This window comes from Trifolium pratense, linkage group LG2 (genome assembly GCF_020283565.1).
Source record: "Trifolium pratense cultivar HEN17-A07 linkage group LG2, ARS_RC_1.1, whole genome shotgun sequence".
NCBI lineage: Eukaryota > Viridiplantae > Streptophyta > Magnoliopsida > Fabales > Fabaceae > Trifolium > Trifolium pratense.
Window position 1 is genome coordinate 64889260 of NC_060060.1, and position 21821 is coordinate 64911080.

General features: G+C 33.4%; 3 protein-coding genes across 3 annotated transcripts; all 3 read right to left on the bottom strand.

The window, feature by feature from the left end:
* Positions 1–26: 26 nt before the first annotated feature.
* LOC123909169 (aluminum-activated malate transporter 12-like) lies at positions 27–3234 on the bottom strand. The gene is made up of 6 exons (XM_045959945.1): positions 2787–3234; positions 2279–2422; positions 1616–1888; positions 1123–1244; positions 897–1034; positions 27–757 (listed from the first exon to the last, which is right to left on the bottom strand). Exons 1-6 carry the CDS (start codon positions 3103–3105, stop codon positions 125–127), a joined length of 1629 nt encoding a protein of 542 aa, XP_045815901.1. The 5' UTR covers positions 3106–3234; the 3' UTR covers positions 27–124.
* A 2512-nt stretch (positions 3235–5746) lies between these two features.
* Positions 5747–9168, bottom strand: LOC123910212. The gene is made up of 2 exons (XM_045961298.1): positions 8737–9168; positions 5747–6286 (listed from the first exon to the last, which is right to left on the bottom strand). Exons 1-2 carry the CDS (start codon positions 8980–8982, stop codon positions 6047–6049), a joined length of 486 nt encoding a protein of 161 aa, XP_045817254.1. The 5' UTR covers positions 8983–9168; the 3' UTR covers positions 5747–6046.
* Positions 9169–13854: 4686 nt separating this feature from the next.
* On the bottom strand, positions 13855–21618 carry LOC123908201 (AP-2 complex subunit mu). The gene is made up of 13 exons (XM_045958759.1): positions 21227–21618; positions 20666–20843; positions 20345–20435; positions 18651–18745; positions 18130–18219; positions 18002–18050; positions 17789–17927; positions 17423–17539; positions 15494–15584; positions 15258–15400; positions 14469–14583; positions 14308–14352; positions 13855–14221 (listed from the first exon to the last, which is right to left on the bottom strand). The coding sequence occupies exons 1-13, from the start codon at positions 21307–21309 to the stop codon at positions 14141–14143; spliced, it is 1317 nt and encodes a 438-aa protein (XP_045814715.1). The 5' UTR covers positions 21310–21618; the 3' UTR covers positions 13855–14140.
* Between the last annotated feature and the right edge of the window lie 203 nt (positions 21619–21821).

Sequence of the window (21821 nt, forward strand, 5' to 3'; positions counted from 1 at the left end):
ATTAATAATAATTAATAAATAACTAGTTTAAAACATACTCAAATAATTCATGTTTAATACTATTCGTCACAATCATTCATCAAATAACAGACCATAAAGGTTTTGTCTCGATCACTTAATTGGTCTATTCCATTCCATGAGAAGGTAAGTTGTTGCGCGAAACATCAACCCGTGGTTCCTCACAAGTCACAACAATCTCATCACCAGGTGTAAACTCTTTAAAGCAAGCTAATCTCCCAAGTTCTTCAACTTCCTCGATCACAAGATCCAATTTTGCAACTGTTTCCACAAGCAAAGATGCAAAAGCAGCAAAAGGAAGTGCCTCAGAGAATTCAAGACTAGTGATTGCAATTTTACTCAATTGAGGTCTCAAAGACTTTCTTTCGTTTTCCTTCAACTGCATTAATGAATCTCTTTTGGTTTTCCATTCAAACAATGCAGAAGAATCAGTTTTAACACTCGATAACGAGAATCCTGAGGTTTTTCCTTGTCTACCTTGTTCAACTTGTGCAGCAGCTATTTTGAGCATGTTGTTTGCATGGTTGTGTTTGTGTTTCGGGCCTAAGAAGAGACGAGGTTGAGATTTTATGGCAGTGTTGAGATCCTGCAAGGCTTCATGAAGATGATCAGAGAGTATTTCAGGCGAGCAATGGCGACGGTTTCTTATACTGTTGGAAAGTTCTATTAGTACTTTTGATACTTCTGCTGCAAGCCTTATGCATGGATCCTTGAACATGGCTCTGACTGATCTTGGCGTCTAAAATCAAAATTCCAAATTAATAATGAAAATAAACGCTAGTTTTAATTGAAATAATTATTAGTGATTCCGAAAACTAAACCAACGACACAACTTTAGGGACTAGATTGTTTAAATGTACGAAAAAATCTCGATTTACCTGAATTTCTGATCTCAAACAACCATGTAGAGCTACCACGGTGTAGCCGAATTGGCGAAGAATGGCTCCAACTTTTACATACTGCTGCCATGGAAATCTGTGACAAGAATGCCTTGGCTCCCAACTTGCATGCAATGCCTGGCCAATAAAAAAAAACGCGCAGTATAAGATTTTTTTCATAGTGTATTAATTAAAATGAACTTAGAGATGAGACATGGAGACTAACCAGTGTTTCATCAATGGATTTTGAATCCAAAACATTTTTATAACCTTTGTATATGGGATCTTCAGACGATTTGTTATCTCCGTTGGTATCAACTTCTCCATAAAAATATACATTGACACAAGCTGCAAGATTTTACCTTGACTATGTGTTGATTTAGGTTTACAAGGTAAAATTCACAAGGTATGAAAATTATGATAATTTGCTTTGCATGTCGTAAAAATAAATATGGATTATAAAATACCAAGACTTATCTTGTTAAAGTATATGAAGCACTGACGCAGATAAGAACACCGGATACAACACTGACACTAACACGTAGACATCAACAATAATTAAGAAAAGTAAGCAATTGAATGTAACCTGCATGTGATGGTGTTGTATCGGTGTATGACATCATACATGTCTTCAATTTGAAGTGTCGATGCTACATAGATAAAAGCAAATAGAATTTTGTGACGATGTTACTAAATGTAATTAAAGAGTTTGCATATACCCTCTATAGATTTGGCAAGGCCTTCAAGCTTGAAAGCAGTAGAATTGTGCAGGTCTTCTCCTGACCAATTTGGAAACATCAATAGACTCATTATAAGGCAAATGGCACAACCTATAGCAATGGAGGATAAGCGTTCGTGTGCTATCTTCAACACACTGTCGACACGGTAGCTTGACAAAGCAATCAAGTTAAATGTCATGAGAAATATAACTAGGCCATAGTCATAGTTCTTCTTTATATAGGGAATGAATCTCATATAAGTAGATAAACCTCCTGCAATAACAAATCCGCAGAAAACCACATATTAAGAATAATGTTTAGTCCTCACAAACCTGTCTTTTGTTACTATTTCTTAACTTTGGCAGAGTCACTAAAAGGTCCTAGCCTGATTACTATAGATAAATTGAAATTGTAAATCATATCTATGAGATTGAGATTTATGTCATCATGCGAGTTTAGTAGCTCAAATAGTTATACGGGTTAAAGGGGTTGAAGGAGTTAAAGAGACGGAGTATATTGAGAAAAAACTGAAGTCCCACATAGGATAAAGATATGACCTAGAATAAGTTTATAAACAGTTACATCTGTCAACTTACAATCCGGTTTTGTAAGAATGTATTAGACCTAATATAAAAACTTAATACTAACTGCGGAGTAATGTACCTATAAAAAAAATTGCGGCTCCAATGATAACAGCTTGAAAGATCCGATCAGATGATGCAGTTGCAATATAGCTAACAATGAATGCCAATAATCCAGCTAACAGTGTCCCCAATGCTCTGTTAAGCCCTTTGCATAAAGTTGCCCCTGCAACCAAAAAATTGTTTTTGAAAAATGTAAGTCTTCAAGTTGAAACATATACCACTAGAACATGAACATGCATGCGCGCACATACACACACATGTTCATGCAGAAGGATTGTTTAACCCTGCTTTGATAACTTTATTTAAGTTTATCTACTGACATAAACACTTGTTAGAGTGTTAGAAACAGCTTATGACATGTTCACAACAGCTTATTTTCATAACCTCTCCCAGATAGCGTGTGAAAACAGTTTGACTTTATTTTACCCTTTCATACGAAAATAGCTTATACATAACTAACATAAGCATTTATATAATAAGTGTTTATTCAAAAAAGGTCTAAATTGAGATTTAAGAGAGAAACTTGCCAGAAGTGAACTCAAGCACAACAACCACAGTCATGACAGCCCAAATTGCACTTTGCCCAATCTCATGGTAAAGTGGCTCCAACAAATACAACAAAGAAGCTAAAGTGAGAGACAAACCAACTTTGAATGCATGAATCACTCTTCTTGGATCTTCATAACCAACATTCCATGTAGTCTTCCAAACCAAACTAGGAACTTTCCTTAGCCTCTCACCAAAAACATGCACATGTTTGTTCCACTTCCCAATGATTTTTCCATTCTCATTCTCACTATCACCCATTGTCATTTCCTTGCCACTAACATGCACTATAGGGAACATTTCTAAACCAACTAATGCTTAAAAGAGCAAGCTGCCATAAAATATGTTATGAAAAAATGAGGGAATAAAATGATATTTTTGTGGGACACTGGGGAGTCTAGAATGTATGGTATGACTTCTAAGAGCCCCAATTTTTTTTCAAAGAAGCATGATTGTAATTTATATGGTTAGAGGTAGGAAAAAGTTGGCAATGACATTTTTTACATTCACGTGTATTCCATTAAAGTAACATTTAAAGTCATAGCTTTATATCAAAGTGTAGAACTCCAATTATGTATTGTATACTACTAGTATCATTTTATTTTATTTTTTTGTGTGGTGAATAATTACTTGTCACCTTGATGATTTTATTGCTATGGTCTACTTTTATGAAAATCAATATTGGGAAGGAACATGCTAAACCACAAAATATGGGGAAAGAATGCTTAGAATTTTCCTCACCATAGTACAAAAAAGTACAAATGCAAAACATTCATTTATTGTTGTTAACAATTTAATGTAAATGATCAAAAACTTTTTTTTTTTGACAAACAAATGATCAAGAACTTTAGACATTGGATGTATGAATCATTTATCTTATACATTTGGAACTACTAATGTAGGACTAGTCATTAAAATCTGAATTTCAACAAATTATTTATATACTATGACAATCTCCCTTTGTAAACTAGTAAGTAACTAATGAGGATATGTACAAATTGATTTTAGTTGTTGGTGTTTCAAATATGAGTAAGAGTCTTAGATTGAAAAGTGCGTGTTAAACATTATATAAGTGGGATTTGTCTGCTGTAATTGTTGTCACGCAAAGATCTCGACCGTCCAATCTCAAATCAAATGGTCGAACTCGTTTAACATTAATTTACTGATTGTGTGATTCGAACTGTTCAATCTCAATTATCAAGTCAATGACCGAGATTGATTATCGCATGTAACTACTATATGATAATTTTACTGCAAAAAATCAAGGTCCATATATAAGAGAAGTCATATAGTTACTATTTTAAAGGTAAATGAATATATGATGTCTAACTCATTTGTATGACCGTTCTTAATTCAATATGATGGTCACCCGATATTTTAGACTCCCCTCACGACCTGAACACTAATTTGCACTACTTTCCTCGAGTTGACCTAACTTTAACTGATTGGGGCAGTTACTTTACAGAATCACATTTTATTGAATAGTGCAGCTGCCAGATAAATATACTATGACTTTCGGTATGTTTGTGCTCTTTTGAGTCTTAACTCCTTTGGCTTCACGGGCAAAAAGACACAAACATAACAAATAATGTCCATAATTTGGAGAAGCAACCGTGTGAACTGTCTACTTGAGATATTAACCTTACTTTTTTGACTCAATATGTGTACACTGTTGTTCTCAAACAGCTGGGAGTTGGTTTATTTCTTTTTCTTTTATTTTGTTATATTAGTGAGCAGTTCTCTCGTGCATTTCCAACTTCTCCATGACTTCATGCATCCCCATTTGAAGCCATCTGGCTCCTTAAACAAATTGACACTTGTATTGTTCACAGTTGGTTGAAATAATTTAATTCAGTTTATGCAGCTGCTATTACTATAGTCATGCATTAACAACCCCTAACAACAGGGATCTATTCAAAGAGCTTATTGGTTTCTTAAATCCTTTTTCTTTTTTGACAATAAGTTTCTTATACTTTGGTGTGGACAAGAATTATCCATAAATGGTAAGAAGCCTCCCTACTTGTTCAATGTACTAAAATCACAAAGTATATGAAAGTAAAAAAATCACAAAGTATCTGAAAGTATACTTCCAGAAGAGAAAAAAATTATGCTTGTCTGAAATATACTTTTGAAATAATTGTGGGGTGAAAAAAGAAACTCCCTAAATTTAACAAATTTGACGTGGCTTCAATTTCATCAGGTGTCCTGAAATCTAACATAGTTTACTCGTAAGCCAGTTATCACCTTCACATTCATGATGGTTGAGTAAAAAAAAAATTTAAAAAGTCAAATATAAGTTTTTTTAATTACAAATTTAAGTTATTTTATTAGTGAAGATGATTGAACACAACTTCTTTATCGCTCAAACTCATATATCTCTCCTCCATACAATCAAGTCACATTATAACTACACTCACATTATACCCGTTTCCATCTCTGTAAGGATGTAAACATACCCCTCAATCATTATTGTGCAAACAACTAAATTCAGTATAGATTATTACTTGTCAAGTCATTTTTATGTCATCAACTCATCACCACATATATCGCACTTGTCATATCATTAAAATTCAACCTCGAATAAATAGGTGAAGAAAACGTTGAGACATTCTCAAAAATTGGGAACAGAAGTTGTGAATTTATAAATGTATAAACTAAAACCATGGAAGATGTAAAAATAAGACGTCATTTTTATTTTGGATTATTCGGATAGGAGAAAAAAAAGTCTTTTTAAAACCTAATGATTTTGCGTTAAGACGCCAAATTTTCTAAACACAATGTTGATATTGTTTGTTCGACAAACATCATGCCTACTCAGATCATATACTACTAGAAGTGCAAAGCATCATAAATCTCATCAGACTTGGTGCTCAGCTCTCACCCAAATACACCCCTTTATATCATTCAATGTAATGTACCCACAAATTATCAACTAATAGACTTAAAAATTGAATCCAGGTTCCGTAGTTTCCATAGTATAGCTTAGAAATGAGATTCCTTAGCACATTTGTCAGATTGACTTCCTTAAATTGTAGTGTATATTTAACTTCAACATACTTTCACCAAATGCAGCAATTCCCGGGCAATATATTCATAGCTAGTGAAATACTTAAACAAAGAGCAAGAAGGAACCAGAAAGTAAGCTCAGTGGTAAATTAGTATTTCGACTACAGGTTCCAACCATATGCACAACAATCAAAGTTAAAGAAATGAATAGTCAGAACAATTTCTAAAAGATTACTTATACCAACTGCAATTTACCCTGGTGTTCCACAACCTGCTGAAATTTCCCATCTGATGATAGGAGCTGTTGCCTCACTTTGACTGGCCTAGTGTCATGCTTCAGTTTAAACCTTGCTGTTGCTTTATGATGATCTGCAGCAAATGCAGCAGGGGTCTGTGAAGATACCTCATCAAGGAATTTATTGGCTACATCTCCATCTTCATCTATCCTAAGATGCTTTGCATACCACCCCAGACCCTGAGGAAGTAAAACACAAGAACCAAGAAATATCAGTCCCCTGCAAGAAGCAAATTACTTGACAAAAGAAAAATTATCTATAACTATGCAGCTCACATAATCGAGATAACGGAAAAATGCATACACCATATTCAGATACGCCAGTTCAGAAAGAAGTATTCAATTGCAAAATCAAGAGTTATCATCCACTCCACAGCAAAACACAAAAGGCTGAGCAATGGAGACAAAAAAAAAAAATGTAATACGCAAAACTGTATGGCTTCAGGTTTCAATGTAATTGTTTTTCACCATTGCCAGCTCTAGCTGTAATTCAAACTATGACCTAACTTTAGTATACCAGTGCAGTAAAATTTTTAGAATAATTGATATTTGAGAACTCCTAGTAAAAGCATTTCCAATACACAAACCATTAGTCACGCTATTGGTTAACAGGAGTCATAAGGTTGGCTTGGTGGTTGGGTGGAGGAGTGATAAGGAGGTCGGTCAAGAGCTCAGTACCCACCCCACCCCCCCCCCAACATACTACTCAAATTTCCATTTATAAAAACACTATCGGTTAACAATTTTCAAAGAGTGGTCAAAACATTTAATTATATTAGCTTAACTGGCAAGTGGCAACTCAATTTGGTTATTCCTTCTATTTATTTTCTGAAGATTCATTAATAATTACATTGTAATTATTGAAGCTCATAATTAGAGGCATTTGCATATGAACACTTATGCTGAACCTGGAGAAGATACCGAATACTAAAATGCCATACATATCAGGTTTCCTCTTCCCTCTATCATCTGCACTTAATTGAGTCTTTATACCATGATGTCAAATTGTTTGATTTTCCTAACTTGTACAGGCATGATCATCAGTGTACACCAAAAGCTTCCCACTAATTAGGATGCATTAGCAAACAACTCCCCCATTATACATGCTAGAAAAGCTATTAAGAGAATTCCTGATTACAAAACAAGGACAACAGGTACTGACACCGAAAAGAACAGCAAACCATTTTTTGAAACAAAGCATGGTAGAAGCAAATCATCTTAAATTTTACCATTACCAATTCAAATTTTGAAATAATGACCTTTTCAAACTCTTAACATGTTTTGGTTTGAGGAAATTTTTAGCTTCATCCCATTCATGTGCTCTAATAAGTGAGAGAAACAGATAGCAGATTAAACTTGATACTACAAAAAGATGAACTAAATCCAGTGAGTATAATATGTGTGTACAAGCCCGAGATTTTAATATTTTATTATATATTATGCCATCAGCCATATTCTTACATATCCTCCAAGTCCATAGAAAATTACAAATAAAGCTAAAATGTTGTCAATCCCATTGACGTGTTGACAAAAAGCTCACTAAAACATCCCCAAAAAAAATAGGCTTACGGCTCAGTTACTTGCATTCAACCAAATAAGAAATAAAAATGGTTATCCATATTGGACCCCTCATACTTTCAAAACTTAATAACTACTTACTATTTTCATGATTAGATTAAATATTTCCAGCAATGAGTGTTGTTAAATGGCGACTATAGCGCTATAGCGTAGCGGAATTTGAACAAACCGCTATTGTTCTGCAGTATGCTATTTAGTACAAACAAGTTGTCAAATAGTTGCTAATGCTATAGCGGCAGTATAACACTGTTGCCTAGCGCACTTTCAACAAACCGATACTTTCTGTGATCCGCGATTTACAACACTGCAACAACGATACCATGAACATGATAACATAAAGGAGTGAATGACATAACAACTAGAAGTCAAGCATATTTCAACTCTAGATGTAGGAACTAAACTCATGAGGAAACAATTTAAAGACTGTCTGATCTTCACAAAATCAAATATTAACACTCAAAAATGTGATCGGAGACAGTGTTGTTAAATATCAGCTACTAGCGTAGCGGAATTTAGACAAACCGCTATTGTTCTACAATACGCTATTTAGTACAAAATGTTGTCAAATAAAAGGTATAGCCGCGCTATATCACTATTGCTTAGCAGAATTTTAACAATCCAGTATCCAAGATTAACAACACTGATCAGAGGATGATTTTAGTTCTAATTCTTACTTTACAAGCATAATAAAGGACTCAACAATCAACACAGCAACTATTGGCTCAAATCCTTGAACTAAAAATCTCTTTCACAAACATACATTCCTAACAATAGCAACCGTTATAAAAGCCATTATTAGACTCTACTGAAAAACCATTCGAATTAAAACTTGAAGAATTCAGCAGATTCAAAACATGAACTCGGAAATGTACTGTAAGTTATTTGATTTGATCTTCATCTAACTAATCAGATTAATTAGATTGAAAAACCCCAAATCACAATTGATAAATAACATAGATTAATAATTACTTTGTTTCCCCAATTAGATTGAAAATCGATGAAATCAAATCAATTATAGATTATATTGAAATGGAACGGAGATGAAAAAGGACCTGAAGACCACCGTCGCCGGAGGTAGAAGGAACGAGAACAGGACCAAGTTGAGGACGATCTTGAACAACCTGAACAGGGACGCTAAAACCTTTACGAGGAATACCGGCTTCTCTGACGCGGAAGTTAGGTGGACGAGGTTGACCGGCGGCGGGATGATCGTCGGAGTCATCCTTGGAATTGTGATCGTCGTGGTCATCGTCTTTAGGAAACCCTAGGAATCCGAAAAACTTTCTGAAAAGTCCCATCGATTTTGAAACGACGTCGTAGAAGAAATAAGACGGTTAAGGATTGTTTGTTGTATCTATGTGCAGTTTTTTTTGTTATTACTAGACTTAGAAGAGAAAGACGTAAAAGAAATGAGACTATGAATATGATGATATGTTATGTACCAACCAATGCATATCACTGCTACTACTAACTATCGACGTTTCCGCTGCATATAGTTTAGTATATTCCTCACTTCTGTTTTCATGTTTAATTTTTTTTTATTTTTTTTATTTTTTTTGACTAAAAATAAAGATATTCATTCATTCAAACTGATAGAGTATATCGATGTAATACAAATACAAATTTGCTAAAAACAAAAAGGATGAATCTGCAAACAAACTCACAACATCCATATTAATAGCATAAAACGGCAAATTACATAAGCCTACATATATGACTATATTGAAGTGTCTGGAATGTCCATGCCCCCAGATCTGCAGCGTTGATGACACAAAAGTCGACATTGGATTTTTTTATTTTTTTATTATTACAGTATTAGTTTATTTTAAAGATTGTTTTATTATTATTATTATTATTATTATTATTATTATTATTATTATTATTATTATTATTATTATTATTATTATTATTATTATTATTATTACAGTATTTTGAAAGTTTGATGTTTTTGTTGGTTTTTAAAATTAAAAAGGCTTAAATATGCAAAAGGTCCCTACACTTACGGATCATTTGAGTTTTAGTCCCTGCATTTTAAAATCTTTTCATTTTGCCACTGCACTTTCATTTTACTTTAAAAATGTCTTTGAACCCATTTTTTGTTGAAGTGACACATTTTTTTATGATGTGCCAATTTTATTTTACTTTTAAAAAATTACTTATTTAAAGGTATTTTGATCGATTCACTGCAAAATTAAATTAGTCATCAACTCTAAAGTCCAGTCAACAATGACAGATCAGCAAAAATGTGTCATTTCAACAACAAAAAAGGTCTTGGGACCATTTTTAAAGTAAAATGAAAGTACAATAGCAAAATGAAATATTTTTAAAATACAGGGACTAAAACTCAAATGACTCGTAAGTGCAGGGACCTTACACATTTAACCACCCATGATTTCCACAATGATCCTCGATGGCGTTTGTTTCATGGATACACAATTGATTCCCAGGTTTAACTTTCCCTGGAATATGAAAGTGGGAACCTTATTCTCAGGAAAATAGGGAAAAAAGTGTTTGGTTAGTAACTTTATTCCTGGACATTTTTTGTTAAAAAATTTCAAGGAATAACTAAACTATGTTTGGTTTTGGATGTATATTCCTGGGAATGAATATTAAAATTATCAAAATACCCCTGCTGTATATACAATGAAACCAACCATATTACCTTGGGGATCTACAAAATCTATTCGTGATTATCACCGTATTTTCAAAATCTGTTTGTATCAATGTCTAAAATTTACACAACTCCTAGCGCCAAAAATTTTTTTTACACAACTCCTGATATTGTTATTATAATTATAAAGTGTGCATCAGAATTAATGTACTCATTCGTTCATTCCACCCATCACCTTACTCAACACCTTTTTTTTTGGTTTAACTACACATTTGGTCCCTTACGTTTATTTTAGGTTTCAATTTGGTCCCTTACGTTTAAAAAGTATCAATTTGGTCCCTTACGTTTATTTTAAGTTTCAAGTTAGTCCTTTCCGTTAGTTTTGTCACTAACACCGTTTGAATAGTACACGTGTCAGTGTGTCCAAGTGCCACGTGTCAGTCCACGTATGCAAATTGACTGCCACATGTGACAAAATTGACGGAAAGGACCAACTTGAAACCTAAAATAAACGTAAGGGACCAAATTGATACTTTTTAAACGTAAGGGACCAAATTGAAACCTAAAATAAACGTAAGGGACCAAATGTATAGTTAAGCTTTTTTTTATGTTTACTAATTGCAAAGATTAATAATTATAATTATCAACAAATCTCATTTAAAATTATGAGATTTCCAGTAAAGAATAGTGCAACCCTTCTGTTCCAGAAAACGATGTTGATAGTTCCATATGATTAACATCAACATCGCCGCCGCTAGCAGTAACAGTTGAACCACCATCTTGTTGTCTGTTAAAGGTATCTTCTAAAGCTTCAGGTTCGGAATTTGCCGTTCCTGGAAAGAACTCATCTTGTTCTAGAAATAAGCATAGCAGAAAAACAACTAAACAGTTACACCAGTGTTAATCAGAGCAAAAGTAACACTTCAATAAATAAAAAGATTCAAAGACAATTCGTACATGAGTTTTTTACTTAACAATGAGGCTTAACTACACATTTGGTCCCTTACGTTTATTTTAGGTTTCAATTTGGTCCCTTACGTTTAAAAAATATCAATTTGGTCCCTTACGTTTATTTTAGGTTTCAATTTGGTCCTTTCCGTCAATTTTGTCACTAACACCGTTTGAACAGTACACGTGTCAGTGTGTCCAAGTGCCACGTGTCAGTCCACATGTGCAAATTGACTGCCACATGTGACAAAATTGACGGAAAGGACTAACTTGAAACCTAAAATAAACGTAAGGGACCAAATTGATACTTTTTAAACGTAAGGGACCAAATTGAAACCTAAAATAAACGTAAGGGACCAAATGTGTAGTTAAGCCTAACAATGATAAAAACAGCTAAACAATAAAATCACCAAAGAAAAATCTTACATAAGTGTTTTTCTTAATAAAACATTCGAAATAGTAAATATGCAAAATTCTACTAAAAACCATTGTTACGTAACAGCATGACCACAAACTTCTTCCTCAATTCAGGAGTATTCATAGCGAAAAAACAATCACAGAAACAAAATGGAAGAAACAAAATGGTTATTGTTTACTTATTGTTGTTGTTCCTGGTTGGTGGTGTTCCACGAGTTTGTTTGATTTTTTGCTTTTTTCTAGCCTAAAATTGTGTAATTTATTGGTATATTTATCTCATAAAAAAAATTCAAACAAACAAATGATAGTCATCTCTGTTCCAAGAAAAATATATCAATAATCAACTAAAACCATATTCCCCTTATTCCACTCCTTGCTTCTTTCACCATACTCTCACACTAATTTATATTAAAAAAAAAATCAACGTGAGAGTGGAAAAAGTAGCAAATTATCGAGAAAAAAACTAGCAAACAACAACATACAAATTTGAGAGTGGAAAAATTGAAAGAGTTTAAAAGAATATTACCTGGAACAACAAGGAGAAACCCAGAACCAGGAAAAAATTGCAAGTTGGTGATGAACAAACAATTTAGTAGAATATAAAGCAATTGTTTCAACGTGGAAATTGTTTTGGAGGGAAGATTGAGCGGGTAAATCAAAGGGTAAAAATGGGTTTTCATAGTAGAACATGGGTTCATGGTTCCTGGGAACAAAATTTTCCAGCCCTCATCTCATGGGAATAAATTGGAGAAGAACGTGGGGAGAAAGTGGGTAGTTTGAGGTTCCTGGGTACTTTTTATTCCAAGGCTTTTTTTTTGTTCCAATACACCAAACGTGGGTTTATTTATTTCCAGCCTCAGTATCTGGGAATATTATTTTAAGAAGTGAAACAAACGCCCCCATAACATGTTCTTGTATTTCTTGTTAAAATCCTTTCGTAAATTATAGCAATACTCATAAAAAAAATAAAAAATAAAGCGAAAAATGATTCTATTTGTAGAGATTTTGAAGAAGTGGGAATTTTATTTATATCATAGAAACAAAGGAGGATAATAGAAGAATTTAATCATGATAATAATTATATTCACTCAATGATGTCTATATTTTTGCAAATGTATTCCATAAATAATGTAATGAAAAATCAAAATGACAAGTTAGCTATGGTAGAGAAACTAAGGAGGATAATCTTTAAGTCATGTTCTCCATGGAAAATATATAAACTTTCAACCATTTCTCAAAGTAGATTTGTTGTAAATGGTTTACAAGTATTTATAATTTTTTTTCGGAAAGGTATATTTTATTTTTTTTGGTTTTTCACCACCAGATTAATCTGGTTTGGGGGTTAGTTCTGGTATCAAGTGGTTTCAGCCCCCTCCCGATCGCAGTTGTGGAGGATCAAACTGCGGTCCTCCCTACCAAGTTCAGCGTCAATCATCACTGAACCAACTGACGATTGGTAAGCTATATTTTATTTTATTTATTGGTCTAATGTGAAATCCCAAATTCAAACTCGGGTCACTGCATTTCGACATACCTAAAGCTACCAACTAAATTATACTTAATTGAACTTGGAAATTGAAAACTTCTATTTAGTAAAGATTAGCATAGACAGACCGGCAGTATAGCTACCTTCCATGCAACAAAATCTGCATTTATGAAAGATTAGATGTTGGTGTTGATATTATCCCCAAACTAGAACTAGTTTTTTGCAATTTAACGTTAAGCACGAGATCTTTTTATTCACAATCATAGTCAAATGTTCTTGGATGAGATGGCTCAAATTTCTTCTATATTAACCAAAGCCTTGAATCCGAACTTCGTAGGGAAAAAGATTTTAACGAAAAGAAACAAGTTGTTTACTTGGTCAATTTATCATTTCACTTCATGTTTTCTGTCAAAGAAACTTAGCTATACACCTATTCATTAAAACTGGAACACGTAGTGAATCATGCATTTGATTGTACATTCACTCTTTAAAAATGGAACTCATAGTGAATTGTGTTTCATATCCTTTTCTATTCATACTAAATAGCAGTGGTAATCCTGCTTGGTGTGTTTTTCATTAAGCATTGTCGTTATTATAATAATTTGAACTTTTTTATCTTTCTGTTGAGTGTTAAGAGATATATGCACCCAAGAGTGTCTGAGCTGTATTACGGTATATATCAAAGTAACATCAAATGTGTCACAAAAATTACAGAATGCAAGACTCAATAAATATTATCATCAAAATACAATACAATGTGTACAGGAGAGATAGAGATAATTAATTTAAGTTTTCCATTAACAAGCTGGCTTTGAAAACAAAAATATTAACTGCTTTTTCACACGCAAAATATAATGAATGAGAAACACCTCAACCTTAAAAAAAATCCTGCAATAATGGGATACCTAGATTGAACTGCACCTTTAATTATTTGAGATTGCGTCAATCTCCTCCAATGAATCCCTGACTTTTGAAACCAACAATCCCAATGTGTCTAGCACCTAATCTCGTATGATCCTGCTTTTGTAATATAACGAACCCACTCAACAGTGTTGTACCCACTCTTTTCCCACACCTTCAGAATAAATTAGAATAAACTTAGTTATATCAAAATATGTGAAATAAAAAATAATGAAGAGCATACTAATAAACGACAGATACCTTAAGGAAACGGACACGTAAACCAGATGCCGTGAACATGGGAACCTGCATTAAACAAATATAAGACAGATTTCATGAATAAGCTTTCACAAATACTTCCAAAGTAATCAGGAAGTTTCATTTTATTTTCATGGGATTTGTTGAAGTTGCTGAAAACAAACCTGAAACTCCATCTGAATTGGTGGTCTAGTCCATGATTTCTTTTCAGTCATTGTGGAAATAAGTTCAATTTCTGCACTCAAAGTTGGCTCAGTTTGCCCAGGAAATTTTCGTATCCTGCAAATTACGATTGATATTGAATGTCAGAAGAACAGCTATATACAAAAGGAAGCTACTAAATACCAGAGTACTGGTAAAGGAGAAAGAGAGACAATCGAGTGACTCACTAAAATACAACTTCAAGATTACAGAAACATAGACTCTTAAACTAAAAATGAAACTCAATGAAAACCATATTAAATGTTACCAAACCAAAAGGAAAAAAAATACTGGAAACCTGACATACAATAACAATGTAAATAGCATATTTCATATAAGGTTATCAAAAAAAAAAAATGGTAATAAAAATCATACAGCTTTACACTTTACTTACGCCACTTTTGAGTAGGGTATGTTGGATGAGTTTATTTACAGCTTATCTTATGACAATAAATGTATGATAGAGCTTATGAAATAGCTGACAACATTTCATAAATAGTTTTTAGCATATTTCAATAAATTCTTCATGATAGCATATGAAGACAGACAGCATACAGCTTATATGAAAATAATTTAATTTAACCACATTACCTATTTGATTATAATAATAGCTCATAAGCTTATACACAAATATAAATACTTATGAATAAAGGCTTCATTAAGTTGTTTACCAAAACATAGTCAGAAAGACAATTTCAATAACGCTTATTTCACAATTCACATAGAAAATCATAATAAAGTGAGAGACGTACTTCCAAACCAAACAATCAATAGCTGCATTATATTTTGCTCGACCAGATGTGACTGTGAAACTTGTTTTTGCTGTTTGTTTTGGCACAGGAATTTTGATTACAACCCCTAGTGCAAACATCTTTGCACCAAAGACACTCTTTACCTGAAACAATATGTTCAAGTACTAAATAAAAGGAACCAATTGAGGATATTTGACATTCATTAGATTTGACCTCCAACATTAAAATTTTCAAACCTTAACATTTACTTCCATCCGTGTTCGACCAAGTTCCTTGATTGTTGGCAATACTTTGAAGGGAAGATTAACACCCTCAGTGATACGATACCTAATAATATAAAATTGTTTTAGCAAAAAACTTGGCACCATTAAGAATTCATTTTTTTATCCTATATTCTGATTTTTGTAAAATCAAGTGATGCAAATAGATAAAGTAGATTTCATGGAAATACAAAAACCAGCGGTGACTGTCACTTCAAATCTACATACACTATCAAAGAAAGAATATAATCTAATGGCAAAGGGAGTGTAACAACATCACAATAACAACAGAAATATTTTCCCATTCAGTGATGTTGGGTATGATCAATTGATGCCAAAATATCTGTGATCATGAATCAAGTCTAATGAAAGACTACTTAAATCCAAATCCTTTTTAATGGTTTGATATAGTTTTCATGGTAAAAGGAGGTATAACCAACTTCTTAAATAAATGAAACTAGAAATCCAGGAAACCGTGAAGAGCATGAACAGAAAGCAATGTTTTAAAAACCGGACCGGCAATCAACCCGGTAAGGGTATTGGGTCACTGTTTCACTGGTTGAACCGCATGGCTGAACCAGATAACCCGATCTCTAAAAAAAACTTTGTATGAAATCAGATTAAACTGGCTGATTTGGTCTTTAAAAAATCACAACACTTGGAAAATTTCAACAAAATAAATATTATAGATATTTTAATTTATGACACATTAATTCAATAAAAGGAATTATGTGAAATAAAAAAATAGAAAATAAAAGGCGTGCATATTTCCAATTAAAAAAACGGCATGTATATTTATTAATTAGAAACGGCAAGTATTATTTTTTTAATGAATAAAAAAAGAGGCAAGTGTTAATTAAAATTTAATGTTCCGAAATTAAATCAAATTTACATATGGATATATTATTATATATTAAAAGTAATATGATATCAATTGACAGCTAGCTTAGTGGCATAAGTTCTATTTTTTCAGAGACCTAACGCAAGTTCGACCCCAGCATGGGCCCTTTCATCATATTAATTTTTTAAAAATAAAAACACTAGATAATTTTCACCAAACAGGTCCACACGGGTTTCTACAGGTTTACCCGAGTATGACCGGTTTAACTCAACTTTGACCCGTTCAAATGCATACGCGGTCTGATAGAGTGACCAGGCCGTCTATGTGTCCAGTTCCTGATCCGGTTTATAAAACACTGACAGAAAGTAGATCAGAAGAACTGAAGATCAAGAATTATTTAAGTGGAAGATGACGAAGACATGGTGAAATGAAAAGAGAAGAGATAAAGAAATTATTTAATGAAGATTATGCAGAAAGAACCCAAGAAGATGCCACACGTGCAGTTTTTTTAACGGAAACTGTTAAAAAGGCTAATGTGGCAAACAGAATGTAACATAAAAGACCACTTTGGAGGAAAAACACTTAGTAGGACCTATCTGAAAAATGGGCCAACCTTAAAGGAGCGCAGGCATAATTTTGCATAGCATATAAGTTAAACTCTTAGGATGGGTATAACTCAATAAGCAGCTGTAAGCAATTTCATCCAAGTTCAATTAATCTCAATGTTGTTTATGGTGGCCTGTTGGATGTCTAAGATGGAACAAGCTCTTTCAAAGAACACTTAAAGCATAACATAGATATACAATAATCCATTTTCCCTATCAAAGTTTGATCATGACAAAGATCTACCAAGAAATTGTATATCAAGTGCCTAGTACAAAAGTCAACAGAAACGCAGAGAGTGGCTTTGAAATAATTACTACCAAATGGTTTAAAGGGAAGATAGATTGAATTACAAACCCTTCTACCCACCGGCCCCCCTTTCTCAGTAAAGTATGCATGTCATATTTTTGGCGCAGATTCATAAAATTTAACAAAACAAGAATCAGCAGGCATGAGCTTACTTCATTAGTTCAAATTCACCATCTGGAGGCACAAAACTAACAGTCTTCTCCGAGTTGAACCTCGTCAAATTTACACATTGATGGAAAGTGACGTCATCAAGCTCAATAGTTTTGCCACTGCAAAACAGATTTTGTTGATAATGAAAAAAATATATCATCAGAAAATTAAAACAAAGCAGGAGGGTCTAATATATTCCCAGTACAACACGATAAAAGGACCAAATTGAAAAAACAAAAAAGTAAAAATAGAAACCATATTATTTTCTATGATAACATAGATATAAGCACAACTTTTAAATAAAAATGTCAAAGGAAAATATAATTGAAAGGGAAAATGCGAGGAAATCATGGCCAAATGATAACTACCTTTTAGTAGGACGTGATTTAAGTTGCGACTCTTTCTCAAGGCCAATCTTGTCATTCAAACCCAACTTCAAATCAGGCATTCCAGAAAGGAAGCACTTCATAAGAATCTTCCCCGTTACATCACAGCGCAGAACAACGCCTAAAACCATAAAACAATTAGCAGGCAATCTAGCAAACAGCAACATATAATCAAAGATCATGATCATAACTCACCTTTTGACGACATAAGAAGATTCACACTCTCCACAATATCTAGGAAGACCTGTAATATGCAATGTTGTAAACTTGTAATAGAATGGTAATAATCATAAAGAATGGGGGTCAGATGGTATAAAATTCACCTCATTCTTTTTGTATACAAGGCCTTCTCTACGCCAACCAACAGCACCAGTAACTTGTAATGTCGCATTTGGAACAGGTCTCTCAGATGCCTGTTGCACCCAACCATTGCACACATCAAAAAATGGAACAAAGGATTTAATGGAATATTCGACAGACCAAACATATTAAGAAATGCAAACAATAAAACAGAAAAAATTGGCAGGTGTACACAACATGCAGGCATAAAACCACTAACTTGAGACACATTTCGAACAGGTATCAATCAGTGCCCTGTTCCCCTCCCCCAAAAAAGTAATTGCAGAGAAAAAGTTTCTTTAGCATGTTATTTCAAATTTGGTATATATCAATCAGTATATATTTTATTCTCCAAGATTCCCCTTAAAAAAAATATTTGTCTTTATTTTTCGGAAAGAAAAAAAAAACGCCTGTATGCGCCATGAACATGATTGTGTCCTATCACATCTGTGACATGTCCGTATTTCAACTTTCAAGGTATTAACAAAATCACATGCAAACTAACCTTGGATGAAAACGGGGAACGGACTCCCTCCTGAGTGATATAAAGCTTTAAGATCTCCGGTGAAAGATTTTGGGGATAACCAAAGTCCATGATTTCTGCAAATAATTGTGAATAATTATCACCAACTCATCCAATGATTCAAATCATCAACATTTTGTCACAAGAATAATACATGGTCTTTTATAGTTATACAAAGCTATTGAACCTGTTAGCAAAATAGATAGATGCACGATGCAAAACACCTTATACAGTTATCAAGCAAAAGCACTGCTCCAGTGTCAAATACACAACCGTGAAACACCGGGAACTTCCATTGCAGTTCACTGGGTTATTATCTATTGGCTTAAATATGGTGTTGATCCCTGCAAATATACCATTTTTTGCTTTTAGCCCTATACAATTTTTTGTTTGTTTTTAAATCTTGAAAATATATTGCTTTTGTTCCTTGTTGTCTTATTTTAGTCCATGTAAAATGTGTTCTTGTTGAAATTGGTCTTTGTAATATGTGTGCAGCCTTCATTTTAGTTCTTATGTAACCCATACTAGAGGGACTAAAATCAAATTATTTGCATACTACGTGGATCAATTTCAACGTAAACAAATATTCCAGGGACTAAAACGAACAAGGACCGTAAACAAAAAGTGGTACATATGCAAGGACTAAAAGCAAAGAAATTATTTTACAAGGATTGAAAAGAAAAAGTTATGCTTGCAGGGGACCAAAAACATATTTAAGCCTCATTTATTTTAACAAAGGTAGTTCCCATTAAATTCTCTAGAGCTGATGGAATTATGAGCTATGACTATCATTTCGGTCAAACATATATTACTGATAAGATTTAGAGTTGCAATAAAAACTATATATATCACCCTTTCCTAGCCCAGACTTTCTATCAGCTACAAGATAAACGCAATAGTTTATAAGAAGAATTTTATGTTTTTCCCACGTAAAGCCCCAGTTCTAAACCGTGACATAATTTATTTATTTTAAAAACGGTAAATGGTGTCATGACTCGTGTGTGTTGTATTTCATAATTCAAGCAACTTCAAATCATAAATTTAGTAAGGCACAGAATATTGCTCTTGCATCACCTCTTCATATAGGTGTCCATTTTTTTATGCAAACCAGAAAAGAAATCACCCCAAGGAGAATGTTTGATTTTACTACTAAGACAAATGAATAACGGTTGATACTCAATAGTGAAGAATAGTAACTGTTGCAGCAAAAAATGAGAAATATAATAGGAAGTAAAAGAAAAGAAAAATGAAAAACACAAGAACTAGCTACTGAATGCTAACTTACTACCCATGCCCAAGGAAAATTACCATATTTCCAAAATACCCCACCTCCTATTCATAACTGTCTGCCATTTTACACTCCCCGGAAACCACTCAAATGCCACTTGCATAACCGCACCTCTCCCACTATTTTTCCTACACTCATCCCCTTTTATCCCTTATATAGAATGCACCTTCCAGATCTTATGGCAATGGCTTAACTGTGCACTACTTAGCTGTTAACATTAGCTGCTATACTGGGTCAAGGGTCCATCACGTTCACATATATAGCTCTTCAATTCCAGAAACTTGGGCATATATAAAAACATAGCTAAAAGATAATCTTCTAGCTAACAGAACTATTAACTAGATTGAACATCGAAGGAATTTAATTCATCAACATGCAGATTACATACCATCTAGAAGCTCGTAAATGAGTACAAAATTGTTGCGGATTGCATCCTCGTCAAAGGCGCCACCAAAATATGATTTGAATAGTGCAACAGCCTACAAAGAAAATAAGACATACAACGATCATTTATACAATCAAATTCAAATGTAAATTATTATCAATAATAAGATGCCAGAAGAAAGCCGTGTATGCACAAGCAACAAAGACAGTGAAACCATCATCTCACATATTACAAAGGATGGATAGAATAAAACTAAATGAATCATAACTTAATGGACAAAGCCAAACATCTGCTAAATGGCAATGAAAATCAGAGTTTAATTACCTCTACGACAAACTTGAAAGCACAAGCTACATTAGCATTGGTGCTGACAACAATCACAATGTAAACATTGCTGATTCTCATGTAAAAGAAAGAACAACCGCCAATCTGCTTCACAGGACAGGTACCAAGTTCTTTCGTTTGCATTATATGCGTCCGAAATGCATCGACCATATTTCCCCTATAAAGCAACAAATTATAATATAAATATACAATCAAACACCCTATAAGATTATAAATTAAGCTCCAACAACTCAATCCACAAGTTCCAGGGTTTCCCGAAGAAAAACAACTCGTTATACACTAGTCCTAGCTACATTACACTAAAATGTTCTGCATATCTAGCACAAAAATTATTCGAAAATTGAAACTGTGATGTGATAAAATACACAATTGGATCAAAACATTCTCAATAGTTTCCCTATAAGTAACCAATACAATCTAACACCTAAAACACGAATAAACACAAATTATTTTCCAGAATTCAAGCTCAGAAATTAGGTCATTTCATTTCATCACTGAAGATCTCTACTGAGAAAGAAAGAGAAGATGTAGAGATATTACCCAACATCATCGCGATAGAGACGATTGATGAGAACGTCTCCACGGAGATTCAAGAAGTAGACAGCGGAAGCAGCCACCGGCATCTCCGATCCAGTGTATCAACTTCCAAATTCAGCGACGAAGAGGTTCGGCAGAAGAAGATGAATCAAAAGCGGTTGTTTCGCCGTAGATCTGTGAGTTTGAAGAAGAGTAACAGAAACGTCGTCGACGGTGAGAAGAAAAGAGAAGAAGAAAAATTAAAATGAAAAAAATATTCAGACTCCGTTATGAGTCGTCGGATTGACGGATTTGGTACACCATACACAACACCGTTTGACAATACAGTCTTTTCGCACTAGTGAATTTTTTTATATAGAGTTTAATTCTTTCCTTGTAAAATTATTTTGTAAAATTATTTTACTGATGCATGATGCATCTAATAATGTGTAATGTGATATTTTATGTGTTTTAAAATACATTATATGACGTATTAATATATGGGGATGAATTAAATTATACTGGTGTAACATTTGAGTAATGTTATACTGCTCAATAACGCCTTAACGAATTGAAATTTAACAAAATTCACCGTATTGAAATTTAACAAAATTCACCG